This window comes from Phocoena sinus, chromosome 5 (assembly GCF_008692025.1).
Source record: "Phocoena sinus isolate mPhoSin1 chromosome 5, mPhoSin1.pri, whole genome shotgun sequence".
Lineage (NCBI taxonomy): Eukaryota > Metazoa > Chordata > Mammalia > Artiodactyla > Phocoenidae > Phocoena > Phocoena sinus.
This window is the reverse complement of record NC_045767.1, coordinates 137,260,155-137,275,297: the sequence shown is the minus strand read 5'-3', so window position 1 is coordinate 137,275,297 and position 15,143 is coordinate 137,260,155. Positions and strand designations below refer to the sequence as shown.

Here is a 15,143-nt window from a genome sequence, read left to right as displayed (position 1 = left end):
GATGGACAAATAAGATGGGATACACACACATATGCAATAAAGATGAATGCACCTGCCCTGCTTCAATCGACAGGGCACAATTTCCAGATCATAATATGAAGTATAAAGAAAAAGTCACGGAAGGATACATATTATATATGACAATTCCATTCCAACAATGCTGTGCTGAAGCTGTAGGCAGCCTCAAGACAATATTGCTCCCACTCTACCAATGAGGAAGGACTTTACAATCTACACAGTCTTAATTTTCTCCAGCCTGTCAGTCATAAGGCAAGCAGGGAAACTGAATTCTAAGGAGTGACCAAGAGAGACGGGACATATACAGTATTTCACCTTTGGCAGAGCACAAGGTGAAGCGTTGACCCTCATAGAGCAGGTACAAAGAAAACTGCTAAAATTTTAATAAACCTGTAAAGGTTAAGTGTGGGCTAGTGTAACCCTTTGGAATACTGGGAACCCCACACTCAAGGGAGTCAGCTATTCCTTACCGGCTCTTTTTCTCTGGCCTCCACCAGCTCATGGAAAAAGCTGGGAGTAATTAAGGAAACCAGACAGAGTCTTCTTTGGTGGCATGCAGGCACAAACCCCACCTTCTCCCCTAGACTCTTCCCTCTTAGGAAGGAAAGTCTTTACACCATGGGGAGAGGGACAGAAAATCTTCCTGTAGCCCGGAACTGTGCATAGATCCACTGCTTCCAAAGGAGCGGTAGCAGCCAAAGCTCTCTACTCCAGCAATAGGGGCAAATAAACCTCTCCAGCCCAGGATCCTGCACTGTTGCCAAGTGGGTTGGGGCTTCTGGGGCATGTGGGACAACAATGCTGAGAAAGCCCCAGCCCAGAAAGAGCAAGAGAAACAATCCTTGTCAAATTATAAAGCAATCAACAGAGCTAGGCCCAGAGATAACTCAGATGTTACAACTACCAAACAAGGAAGTTAAAATACTTATGATTAATCAGTTAAATGATATAGTGGGAAAGGTGGGCAAAACATGCACACATGGAAAATGTCTGCAAAGAGATGGAAGCTTTAAAAAGAATCAGAGAATTACTTCAACAGGCTGAACACAGCTAACAAAAGTATCAATGACCTTGAAGATAGGTCAATAGAAAGCTTTCATTTGAATCAAAATGAGAACGGAGAGTAAAACAAAGATAGAACAGAGAATCCAAAAGTTACAGGATAATATAAAAGTGTCTCAAAATGCATTAAAGTTGTCACAACAAAAGAAGAGGAGGACAACAGGACAGAAGATGCTACCAAAAGTCTTGAGTCTGCTCACCAGACACACAGCAAAGCCAGTCTACTGGCACCAGGTTGTGGTGAAGGAAAGTGCAGCATTTATTGCAGGTACCAAGCAAGGAGAATGGGCAGCTCATGCTCAAAAGACCCAAATTCCCTGTTGGTTTTCAGGGAAGGGTTTTTAAAGGCGGGTGATGGAGAGGACTGCAAGGTGTGTGATCAGCTCATGCACGATTCTCTAATTGGTTGGTGGTGAGGTAACAGGGTGATGTTACGGGAATCTCAATCATCAACCTTCTGGTTCCAACCAGCCTGGGGTCTATGTGCTGGTGATCAACATGCCATTAACTTTCTCCACCTGGTGACGGTTTTAGTGTCCGCAAAACAACTCAAGGATATGGCTCAGGGTATTATCTATTGCCCTTGAGGAGGAACTAAAGGACCTTGAATTTCTTTTATGGCTAAACTATTAGTATTTTGTCTTGCTTGACTATTTTCCTTTGTTTAACCATTTTCTCACTTCTCTGATTAAATCTCCTCTTTGGAACTCAGGGAAGGCCTAGGAGGCTAAAGCTTTTCTACAAACAAGAGGTGGGGGACATAGGGTCCTGCTCATTTTTCAAAGAAATATCTGAAGAGATAATGACCAAGAATTTTCTAAAATGATGTTATACAAAAAACCAAAAAAAATCTAAGAACCTCAGAAAAGAAAACAAGCAGAAGTAGAAAAGAAAAAAAAAAAAACTGGACAAATCATAGTCAAACTGCTGAAAACCAAAGATAAAGAAAAGCAAAGAAAAAAGCTTGAGACAACCAGAGAAAACAGGGATATTCAAGCTGTAAAACGAAGATAAGAAATGCAGCACTAATTTTTTTAAAAAGATGGAGGGGCTGTGTTAGCATTGGAAAAAAATAGCCTTCTGAACAAAGACTATCACCAGGGATAAAGAGAAGTATCACAGAATGATATAGGGCTCAATATGGCAAGAGCCACAATAATCTTAACTGAGTAAGCAGTTTCAAAGGAATAAAGTGAAACCATAAAACTATAAAGAAAAATAGCCTGGCGTCAAGAGATGTCATTTAAAACTAAGAAATCTACCAATATGTGGCTATTTGATATTCCTAAGGTGAATATTAATAAGTAGCATATTGATCAAAATCCTATGGTGAGAGAGAGAGAGAGGAAGCAAAAGGAAGGAAGACAATACATACTAATTCCATCATTTCTTATAATAGGAAATTGATAAATGTTATTGTTATTCTCTAAGAAAGAGAAGATACGGTGTATTGCGTAAAGTTGTAGTTATAAAGGTTACCAATAGAATATACAAGCCTTTTTCAATGTTAGAATAAATAAAATTTTAAGCCATTTGTTGAAAGATTTTTTAATCTATAAAACCACATAATAATATTTTTAAATAGCAGACTAAGGTAAGATACATTCGTCAGATCGATAAACATAAGTGGGCTAAAATTACCTACTAAAAAGAAAAACAGATGTTCAAGCTGGATCACGGAGCAAAACCTAACTCAGTACTATGTACAAAAAAGTCCAGCTGTAACTAAGTGATTAAGAAAGATTAAAAATAAAAGACTTCTCGAAAGTATGCCATGTAAAGGCAAACCAAAGAAAGTAGGCATCATTTTTTATCTAAGTAGGTAGAAGTTTGGCCAATTTGCATTAAGCAGTACAAAGAAGGACATTTAAATGCTATAGAGTGCAGTTTCCAATACAAGATATTATATTAGGAGTATATATATGCACCAAATAGATTCATATAACAACCAAAACAAAAGAAAAATAGACATACATAAGCGGTAGGAAATAATAATCCACCTCTTTCAGTCCATGAAAGATCAAGGAAAACCAAAAAAAGGATATGGAGAACTAAATAACATAGTTAACGAGTTAACTCTAACTGGCACATATCAAAGTGCAAAGTCCCTTCCCGATAACAGAACAGATTTATTTGGGGCGGCAAAGTGCCCAGCTAAAATACTATATTCCCAGACTTCCCCACATCTAGACAGAGCCACGTGGCCGAGCCCTAACTAATGAGGAGGAAGACGTATAGTGTGGAACTTCTGGGCAACCTCCTTAAAGAGAAACAGGCAGAACCTCCCTTTCTTTCCTTATCCAGAAAAGACAGATATGATGGCTCAAGCTTTAGCAACATCTTGGAACACAAAGACAAGGACCTGTGGACAGTGAATATGAAAGACCTTAGGTTTCTCACAACTTAGTAAAATTACCAGAGTAGCCTTGGACTACCTAACCCTAGATTTTTTTTTTTTAATCCTTGTGTAGTTATGCTGTTATAGTTGGGTCTCTGTTCTATGTACCTGTGCTTAATAGATATAAACTGAAAGTGAAGAACGCCCAAAAAACATTCACCAGAATTGACCATGTAATTTAGGACCTACACGTTCACAAACAAAACTCAGAAAACGCGGGATTAGCCTAAAGCAGAAGGAGGTCATCGCATCCTGGGTAGGAGACCAGGTGCACATACAGGTAAATCACGGATGTCGGGCAGAAAGGCGAAGGCTTTCCCCTCCTTCATCACCTCAATTTTCTCTGTGAGATAGGAGCCAGAAAAGTACGGGAGGAAGTAGAGGGAGAGGAGATTTGCGTGTTTACAAAAAGCCCCTAGGGGATGAGAGAGGGAATTGAGAGGGCAAGATTCTTGGTGTTTTTATTTTCTGTTATTGTTCTTCAGATCCAAGAACGAAATTTTCATTTTCAGCCAGTTCCGCCATGTATAGAGGGAGACAAAAAGTGGTTAGATTCAGAAGATCATTAAGTTGGAAAAGTGATCCAGGCATTAAGTAAGCGAAACACCCCCTCAGGTCCATTAGAACTTGGAGCCCTGGCACAAGGAACAGATTTGTATGCCATACCCCTGCATATCAAGAACTAAAACCTCTAATTTTCGGAAGAAAGCCACAGCAAATTCACAAATAAAGATTAAAATAAACTCAACATTGAATTTAACAATTTAATCAGAAGTCCCTAGTTTATGCCTCTTACTTTTACAAATAGTAAATTAATATTAACGTAAAGATTTTTGCTACCTTAATAGAAAAAAAAAAGTTACAGGTGTAATTAACAAGAAACTAACATCAAGAAATGTTGTGAGGCTTAGGAGAACGTCACCCCCTGGTGGTAGATTCCTGGTAACAACAACAAAATCGGAAAAGGAAATAGAACAGTCTGTCAATGATAACCTTCGTTATGGAAGGCCAAAAGCCTTGGCCAAGCCTAATAATCAAAAAAAGATAGTACAAGTGCTTTATTTCCAGTTTAATAGAATAATAGAGGTTTTTCTTTACAAGGGTGATCTAGAATCAAGATTTAAGATTTTAACACAACATTCCATACGTACAGAAATCCTGTCTACAAAAACCTTGTTATAGTATATGCCCTTCTTAGATCACTATAGTAAGAAGAAGCTTATTCTCTGGACACCATGGATTGTGAGCTTAAATTTGAAATGCTTTGTGTCCTTCAACGAGTAAATCTGATTTTGCAGTCTGATGCAACAGAGAAAAGCCCTATGTCTGACTTCAAATATATCTCTCTTCTTTGCTCGTCTCTGTGGTAAATACACCCTTTTAGTCCATGGACTTGATTTCTAGAACGCTTACATGCTGGCCTTCCAGATCTTCCAGATGGACTTTGATTTGTCAGCATCTATTTGTATTGCAGTGCCACAATAAAACTGACTGTCCCAGATACAGCCTCTCCCGCAGAAAAAATAGGCATGTCCACTAATGTCACTCGTGTTTCCCAGATACAGCCTCTCCCGCAGAAAAAATAGGCATGTCCATTAATGTCACTCGTGTTTCCCGCATAGATTTTAGTAGCTGTGTCAGACTTCAGCTCAGATATTTTAGTGGCAATTGTTCCTGAATGGCTTTACGTGGTATGGTGACTGGTAAGGTAAGTGCTGGGGTAAAACACGTAGATCTAAGAGCCAGTAGCTGCTTCTGAAAGTGTATCCCTGAGCTCGGCTAACTCTGTTCTATGAACTTCCACCATAAACCCTACGACAAGATAAAAGACAGGCAATAGAAGAACGCTTTCATGAAAACCAGGAAGCGGAGACAATTAAACAGCAAGGGAGCTCAAGTCAGGTCTCCAAGCAGCGCCCTGAGTCGGGAGTGGAGAGCCAAGGGCAGCTGTGGGTCTCCCTCTGCACTGGCCTGTGTGGCCATATAATGAAGCAAGAAAGCGTGTTCTCAGGGGTAAAAGGCTATGGAGAATCTTTTCTGCGAGTGTCTAGGCAAGGGAGGTAGAGGTTAAACACTGCTTTGCGGTAGCCTCTTCTCAGCAATGGTAGAATCTTCTGCGGGCTGTAGCAGATAGAGTCACACCACTCAGAGAAATGCCAGTGGTACCTCTGGACGGGTGTTCAATGCAGATCACTATGTGCTTTCTGTTTATATAGCTGGTAGTTACCACAACAAAAGCTTTCCATGTGCCTTTTTTCATTCTCTTCACACTCCTTAGGATACATATGTACCCATATGAACACCTCATACCTACGCAACTCAAAACATTTTTACTACTAACACAGAAAAAAAGAAACATTATATATAAATATATCATTTCGGCTATTATGTAAGTGGCTACACTTACATTATGTGAGAATCCCTATGAAATCAGCAGTACGTGGGAAAAGAATATTTTACTAGAAAACAAATCATTCTTAACCGACTTTTGTGTGTGATTAAAATTTAGCTTTATCATTTTTTATTTTTATATTTCAGGGACTTTGAAGGCAACCATATCCATAATTTAAGGAATTTGACTTTTATTTCCTGCAGTAATTTAACTGTTTTGTAAGTAATGTTTTGTCCTTTTGAAGTATCGTTTTATCTCTTTACAAATAAAATGAATCCTTTATGCGAACAGAATCTAGCATAAACATGCATAGTAATTACAGCAAATGTTCCCTCTCAACTTGAAGTTTTTTGAAAAGGAAGCACATTGGCAAAATTACTGAAGTTCAAACCAGGCATAACCACAGATTCACAACATACGTGGGTCATCACAATGGTACTATCTTACGTGAGACCTGCTTTTCTCAACCTTACAAGTAAGACCCAATTTAAGGGAAAAAACATTTCTCATAAACCACCTAGAATCTGCCCTTGGATCTCAGTTTCAGAAACACCAAATTAAAGTCCTAATCTATAAAAATTATTACTGCAGAGACTGTGGGGGAAATTAATTATAACTTTTAGAAACTGTAGAATGTTCACACCCCTGAGGATGTAACTGCGGACACCAGGATAAACCTTAGAATGTTATCGAGTATAATTTCTCCTTATACTCCTCTCTGGCTTACTTTAAATTCAGGGTGCCTCTTCCATAACAGTGAGGGATACTGGGGCTTCCTTCAGTATAAAAGTATAACTGCCTCATTTGCAGTTTATTCCTCCAGAAGAGTATTTTTCAAATTGTGTATTGAAACTCACAAGCAGGTGACGAAAGCAACGTAGTATGTCCCGAGCCAGATTTTTTAAATGAAAAAGAATAGAATTGAATTGAATAAAAACATCAGAGTGCAATTCAGATGATTAAATGTATTGTTCCATGAATCTTGGGTTGTGTGGGTGTATATTATGTCCCAATGCAAAATGCATTTTTCTACTGTCGGTTACCATGTGAAAAGTTTGAAAATCATCATATTAAGATATACAGGACCCCTGTGTACGGGCAATGCAATAGCTACCACTGACACAACAAAAATTTTTACCCAGTTATGCCCTCCGTCCCATTCCAGTGGGCTCAAAGCCACTGAAATGTGTGAACTTTTCTGCAGTGCGTTTAGCAGTCTTCAGAGGCAGGATTCTATCAGTCATGCAAAACAGTTCATGGTAATTGCCCAAAGGAAACCAAATTGCACTTAAGGGACACAGACCAAATAAATATCCAAAAAATGTAGCCCTTCTTTTCCATTCTACTTGTATTTGTTTTTAGAGAACCCTCTGTATGAAGAAATCATTCGTGAGTTTCCTCTTCACAGGTGCTTGTGTTTTTCTGGTCCAAGGATGCTGGGAGAAAGTGGTAACGGTTTGGAGTGCTGAGAGGAAATAAATACTTAAGGATGGGACGAGGCCAGGTTCCAGGCATGTCCCACAATGCCTCAAGAACTGGAAATCTTTTAAAGGTTTCCTGTGAGTTAGTCCTTTATGCTATCTCATAACACGACGTCAGGGCAGAGATGAACTGTCAGGACTTACAGTCTCATTCAGCATCCCAAACTAGAGATCTTCTGAGTTGGTCCAGCTTGAAGTAGACTTCCTGCAGCATCTCCACCCTAAATCACATCAGCTGCCCAAAGTGCACCAGTGCTATTGTGTGGGAGGTATTTTGTTCGACAGACACACCATGAAGCCTACAGAGGCGACCCTAAGGCAGCTCCCTGGGCTGACGCTCAGTCTGCATTCTCAGGAGTCGAGGTTTTCACTCTTCCCATGTGGAGCTCTTCCCTAAATCACTTAGAAATTTGAACACTGCTTTACTTTTATCATCATTGAAAGATCTGGGAAATTTAAGATTAAAGTTATTACAGACTGGGTAATTTATCACGCTACTTCAACCTCTCTTGACGTGAAAAGTGCACTCCACATAATTATCTTTGTTTCTCCAATAACTCACCTATCAGTTACCTCTGGAAGCTGCAACATCCTTTTCTTTTTACTTTCAGGGTAATGAGGAAAAACAAAATTAATCACCTCAGTGAAAACGCGTTTGCACCGCTCCAGAAACTAGATGAATTGTAAGCTCGATTACACATATATTGATAAGAATTTTCTTTCTACTGTTCCAGTTCATAGTTGTCACACGTATACATTTTTATACATTTAAGAAAGATTTATTTTTCTCTCTTCCTAGCACTATTTCTGCATACCTTGAGCCACAAAGGAATTCTGATAGTTTAAAATATATGTGTAAAGGAAAACTATAAAATAAATATTTGAGGAAAGTGAGGTAAGGGAAACATAGCTGTGGAGAAAGAACAAAGTCTGGGGAGATCAATAAATAAAATACATCTTGCACCACTCTAACCCACTGCTGGAGAGGGATAGCAAATTTATCTTTAAGTTTCCTGGAGAGTTAGGATTTAAAAACCAGGAGATAAAAAGACACCACTCTGCTGATTCTGAAACCAAAGGGTAATCTTGGATCCATAAGGAAATTAGACACTACCATGGGTAACATCCCAGACTGTAATAATGGAAAAGAGAGCTATTTATAATGTCCCTTTTTTAAGATCAATGACACAGTTCCAAAGGACATTAAGACAACTCTCTGATAAATCAAAGCCTTGTGGTCCAAGCACATAGGAGCTGATTGTCCAAATAAAATATACACAGGACAACAAATGAAGTACATGTCCTTCAGACAATTTTTTATTTTTTACCATTAATTTCTTCAACTGGGTTTTTGCTAAAGTTTAGGCTAGCCACCAGTTTGATTTTGTGAGTTCTAGAAAGAATCTGGAGTATGGACAGAAGGTATATGTTTGACAATTAACTGGGCAGAACTTTGATTCATTAAAACTTGTCCATAAAAATTAAAGAGTGTAACTAAACTGTTTCTTGGGACACCTTACCTGCAAACTAAGACAGGTGGAGGGAATACACAGGCCACAGACAGAAACGTTCCTCGGGAACCAGTGAAGCATTGTGCTCCAAAACATCAATAAACAAGCCACTGAAACCCCATTTTTCCATGACCATTAGCTCGAAACATTTTTCAGTAGACAGTACCAATCATTCACAAAACGCACAAGAAAATCTCAATAGATATCAGAACCAAGCACCTGCTGTAACAGCTCCCAGTGTCTGGCAAGTGAACCATACCATCAACACATAGGAAATTATTTTAGTCTCAGTAGTAGGGAGAGGTGCGTGTAGGTGACTCGAAAGGTAGTATCTAGCCATGAAAATACACGCTCGTCAAGGGGTCCATGCTTTTCCTTGTTTTATCCTACTTGCCACCGCGATCTGAATACCAGAAGGTAATTTCTGCCAATCCTGACTTGCATGGTGGCGCTGAGGTGCAGGTTCTAAGTATCAGTAACCAGTAGTGAGCATGGAACACAACAGCTTGGTCCGTAACCAGTGCTAATGCAGGTTCAGAGATAAAGGAAAGAGCAACAAAGGGGCAGAGAGGGGCACCAAGGCCAAGAATTAGTCCTGCCTAAACCCTGCCGAGTCCCATACCCAACGCTGGCTTGAAAAATCGGATTTACAGGGATGAGAATGGCATGTTTTCTAAGAGGTGATGGCTTTAAATGGGTGGGTCTAGACCTCAAATGAGTGACTCTCCCTTTGAGAGAGGGTTTGGACTATACTCTGTGCCTCTCCTGGCTTGATCCCACTGACAGAGTTAATGAGGGCAAATAAATTGGCAATAATCAGGATTGACTTCTCACAGTAGACTTTAGTTCTGATGGCAGAAACTCGTGGCTACATGCCTGATTTACTTTGTGCTTTTAAAGTCAACTACTCTAGGTGATAATGTGTTTCCTGAGCCCATTCAGAAATGGACCTCAAGTCCAGTTAAGTTTAGACCAACTTTCCTAAAACGAAACTGAGAAAATGGTCTTTTCACACATCACTTAGGGTCTAGGCCAAATGGTCCCCATTACATGATTCATGATAAAAGAACTATATGTCAGAATTGGCTCTAATAGCCGAAACAGGACTCCCACTAGAAACAGCCGAACGTGATATTTCAAGACTTAATATCCTCGTGGACTCTTCGAAATCTGTTTTTCACATTGCCTCACTAACAAGATCCATCTTTTACTTGGCTTTCCATACAAAGAACTGGAATTGTGCCGCCACTTTTACCTAAATATGAAGCAGGTCGAGTCTGTTAATGGTCTTCTAGGTAGGGATACAAAGAATAGCTAGCCAAAAATTAAGCTAGATGCTGGAGAGCCCAAGTTGAATAGGTACAGGGCTTGCTCTGAAAGAGATCACATCCTTCAGAAGAGGAGAACGTATGTACAGAAACAGTTTTAATATGATGTTATAAGTGCTGTATGTGTTCTCCATGCTACATACAGGAGAACAGAGAAGAAGACGCCTAAGCTCCCTGGTCACAGAGGAGTGACACGTGAGCAGAATCTTTTTTTTTTTTTTTTTAGGTATAGTTGATTTACAATATTGTGTTAGTTTCAGATGTAGGCAAAGTGATTCAGTTATGCATACCCATTCTTTTTTCAGATTCTTTTCCATTACAGGGTATTATAAGATATTGAATATAGTTCCCTGTGCTGTACAGTAAATCCCTGTTGTTTATCTGAGCAGAATCTTGAAGGATGAATAGGGAGTTCACCAGAAGGACAAGAATCAAAGCTTATTCCAGGCAGAAGGAAGCACCCGTGCAAAAACCCGGAGGTTGAAATACTGAGATGCCTTCAGGCCCTGGTGAAAGTCATTTTGACTGAGTAGAATGTGGTAGGAAACTGAGCTGGAAAGCTAGACAGTGGCAAGATATTTAAAGGCTTTTAAGGGACGAAATTTTAGAAACATTCCTTTTGTTGTCAAATCAGACCATCTATCTATCTTCACAGGCAATTCACCCATGAAAACATAAATAACCAAAACAGCCTCAAGGTTCAGTTTACAGTATAAAAATAAAACATTTACAGCAAAGACATTTATAATATTGATTACATGAGCTACTTTTTAGTTTTAAACACTCAGTCTAAATCTATCTTGCCCTTCCAAGTTGAATAACCTAACTTTTGATTTATAAGCACTGCAATAACAAATAGATCTATTCCCATGCTTCTCCCTGTAGCAACTGATAGGATTTGGAGATGGACAGGGAAAGTGGTTAGGCTTTCTCTTAGTATCTCTTGATGACATTGAAGAACTCAAGCCTATTGAAAGATTGTCTTATTTAGAAGAATCTGAGGCTTTGACAGGTGGCCGCTGTCAAAGCTACCGGAAGAGCTGCTACTGTCCAAAATCTTCTCACAACTAAGCTACAAGTTCATACCACTTTAGGCAGCCCAACCTCTAATACGTACATGAAGTAACATACAAAATATCCTGCCCCAGGTGTGTATGAGGTCCGGTGTATATCAGCTGTGGAAGAAACTGGAAACTGAATTAATCCACTTCCGGTTGAAAATTACAATACACCCAAGCAAAGGAAAAAATTAAGGTTCCAAAGCGTATTTCCACTTTAGCAAAGGAAGGAAGGGCGGGAGGGAGGGAGGGAGCGAGGGGAGGAAGAAGAGAAAGGAAGAAGGGCACAACACATATACTAATTGAATTAGAAAATTGTATCTATTAGAACTAGATCAAATACCACCAAGTACTGTCTCTGAGTGAGCAATACCATCTCACTCCCTTTTTAAAGTTTTGACTTCTATTAATTAATATAACTCACTAATGGCATTGTTTGAAAGTAGTCTAATGTTTTTTTAATAAAGTACAGAACTATGAGTAAAGTCTTAAGGAAATAATATGACATTTGCAATTGTTTCCCTAGGGATTTAGGAAGTAATAAGATTGAAAATCTTTCATCACTTGTCTTTAAGGATCTGAAGGAGCTCTCACAGTTGTAAGACTGATACGAATTTTGTACCTTTATTTTTTAACTTATTTTATTTCTAAAAATTGTGATTAAAATATACATAAGTATGTATATTTACCATTTTAACCATTTGTAAGTGTACAACTGTGGCATTGACTTCATTCACATTGCTGTGCAACCATCACCACCATCCATCTCTAGAACTTTTCCATCTTTCCAAACTGAAACTCCATACATATTAAACACTAACTCCCCATCAACCCCTGCCCCTCCAGCATCCATCACTCTGTTCTGGCTCTATGAATTTGGCATCTCTAAGTACCTCATAAATCAGTGGAATCATACATATTTGTCCCTTTATGACTGGCTTATTCCACTTAGCATAATGTCCTCAAGGTTCATCCACAGGTTGTAGCATGTGCCAGAAGTTCTGAATATTATCATTCTGAATAATAATCCGCTGTATGTAAGTACCACATGGCGTTTATCCATTCATCCATTGGTGGACACTTGGGTGGCTTCCACCTTTTAGCTGCTATGAATGTGGGTGTACAAATATCTGTTCAAGAGCTTGCTTTCAATTCTTTGGGCATATAACCCCAGAAGTAGAATTATTGGATCATATGGCAACTCTATTTTTAATTTTTAAAGGAAACACCATACTCTTTTGCATAGTGGCTACACTATTTTATATTCCCACTATCAGTGCACAAGGATTCTACTTTCTCCATCTCTTTAACAACACTTGTTATTTTATATTTTTTGATAATCGCCAATCTAATGGATGTGAAATGGTGTTTCATTGTGGATTTGATTTACATCTCTCTAATGATTAATGATGTTGAGCATCTTTTCATGTGCTTATTGGCCATTCATGTAACTTCTTTAGAGAATACCTATTCAAGTCTTTTGCCCGCTTTTAAACTGGGTTGTTTGGGTTTTTGTTGTTAAGTTGTAGGAGTGTATATATTTTAGATATTAAATCATTTTCAGATATATGATTTACAAATGTATGCTCCCATTCTGTAGGTTGCCTTTTCACTCTGTTGACAGTGTTTTCTGATGCACAAAAGTTTTTGATTTAGATATAGTCCAATTCTTGTTTTTTTTCTCTTTTGTTACCTATGTTTTTGGTATCATATACAAGAAGTCATTGCCTAATCCAATGTCATGAAGCTTTTCTCTTATGACTTCTTCTAAGAGTTTTAAAGTTTTAGCTTTTCTATTTAGGCCTTTAACCCATTTTGAGTTAATTCTGTACATGGTGGAAGCTAAGGGTCTAAGCTCTTTTTTTTTTTTTTTCATGTGGATATCTATCTGGTTTTCACAGCACTATTTGTTGAAAAGATTGTCCTTTCACCATTGAACAATCTTGGCACATTTTAAAAATTATTTGACTATATATACAAAGACTGGTTCCTGGGCTCTCCATTCTATTCCATTGTTCTATACAACTATCTTTTAGCCAGCACCACACTGTTTTGACTACTGTAGCTTTGTAGTAAGTTTTGAATCAGGAAGTGAGACCTCCAACTTTGTTCTTCTTTTTCAAGGTTGTTTTAGATATCCAGGTTCCCTTGAGATTCCACACGAATTTTAGGATGGATTTTTCTATTTATGCAAAAAAAAAATCATTGGGATTTTGACAGAGATGACACTGAATCTGTAGATTGCTTTGGGTAGTATTAACATCTTAACAATATTGTCTTCCAGTCCCAAAACACAGAATGTCTTCTTTAACTGATGTCTTCTTTAATTTCTTTCAGCAACATTTTGTTTTCAAAGTGCAAGTCTTTCACCTTTATTCAGTTTATTCCTAAGTACTTTGTTCTTTTGATGCTATTGTAAATGGAATCATTTTCTTAATTTTCTTTATGGATTGCTCATGGTTAGTGTATAGAAATGCATTTGATTATTGATTATTGTTTATTATGTGTTGGTTTCACATATGGCAATTTTGTTGAATTTATTATAATAGTTCTGACAGTTTTTCTGTGTATGTGTGTGTGAAATCATTAGGGTTTTATACACATAAAATCATGTCATCTGTGAACAGAGATAATTTTACTTCTCCCTTCGCAATTTGGATGCCTTTTATTTCTTGCCTAATTGCTCTGGCTAGGACTTCCAGTAGTATGTTGAATAGAAATGGCAAAAGTGGGCATCCTTGTCTTCTTACTGATTTTAGAGGAAAAGCTTTCAGCCTTTCACCATTGGCTATGATGCTCACTGTGGCTTTCCTATATGGCTTTTATTATGTTAAGGTCGTTTCCTTCTGTTCATAGATTGTTGAGTCCCTTTCCCTTCTTTCATACAACACATTTCTTATTGTCATCCTTCCTCTCTTCCCTTCTTTCTGTAGTCACTGCCCCTCCCCCACCCAACTAATGGTCTAATCTGCAATAAATTTCTTAAAAGTTGAACCTGCCCTGAGAAGGTCCCTTTAATCAACAATTCTTGTTTCAAGGTGTTGTTTTGCAAAGATTCTGAAATTTTCTCCATTTACACTCAGCTACACTGTCACTCTGACCTCTGTTTCTTCATTTCTAACTATAGAGCCTTTTACTTTTCATTTCATGCCTCACAAATTGCTAACACAATATGCCACTCTTTGACATGATTTACTGTAAAAAGCATTCAATGTGATTTCACCAATTCAAGTTTTGACTAAATGAGATTCTTCTTTCTTTCATTTAAACCACACCTGATGATAGGCAAAACCTAAAGAGGTGTGGCTTCCCTTTGGGTACCCTGCTGCTCCTCTGGTGGGACCGTCTCTGGACCTCCCCACCTTCGCACTTACATTCTCTCAGCTCTGTCATTAATGCACTTACTGACAGCCGTGCACTGGCCTAAGAGTTCTGTTTCCATTAATCCATTTGAATGTCCAACGAGCCCTAGGGGTCAAGTGACATTGTTGTACTTTTTTTGTTACTGTTTAAAAGTAACCCTAAGTCAAGAGACATTTTCTCTTTACTCAAATACTTTTTAAGAATTGACTTATTGCTGCTCTTTTTTTAAAACAGGAATCTTTCCTATAACCCAATCCAGAAAATTCAAGCAAACCAATTTGATTACCTTGTCAAACTCAAGTCTCTGTAAGTATACACCTATGGGGATAGTTCTATGATGTAATTTTTATTTACATGCTAATAGCTAATAAATTCTATGTAATAAGATTGATAGGATCTCAAATCAGAAGCTTTAGTCCCAGGATATTGGTTAAACTCCAGAAAAACATATAAGATGAGTGCTTGCTGGTCTACAAACAGATAGCTATTAGTTTAATCTTTCGTATTTATAAGCCACAAATTAGATAATGAT

General features: G+C 38.2%; 1 protein-coding gene across 4 annotated transcripts in view; it reads left to right on the top strand.

The window, feature by feature from the left end:
- The window catches only part of RXFP1 (relaxin family peptide receptor 1), a 64,781-nt gene that overhangs the window by 37,733 nt on the left and 11,905 nt on the right, over positions 1 to 15,143 (top strand). For 2 of the 4 annotated variants that reach the window (XM_032632737.1, XM_032632736.1), the window contains exons 9-12: positions 6,017 to 6,088; positions 7,963 to 8,034; positions 11,775 to 11,846; positions 14,846 to 14,917. In XM_032632737.1, the coding sequence (XP_032488628.1) occupies positions 6,017 to 6,088; positions 7,963 to 8,034; positions 11,775 to 11,846; positions 14,846 to 14,917 (288 nt within the window). The remainder of the gene's footprint in view (positions 1 to 6,016; positions 6,089 to 7,962; positions 8,035 to 11,774; positions 11,847 to 14,845; positions 14,918 to 15,143) is intronic. The other 2 variants (XM_032632735.1, XM_032632738.1) reach the window with 2 other exon arrangements.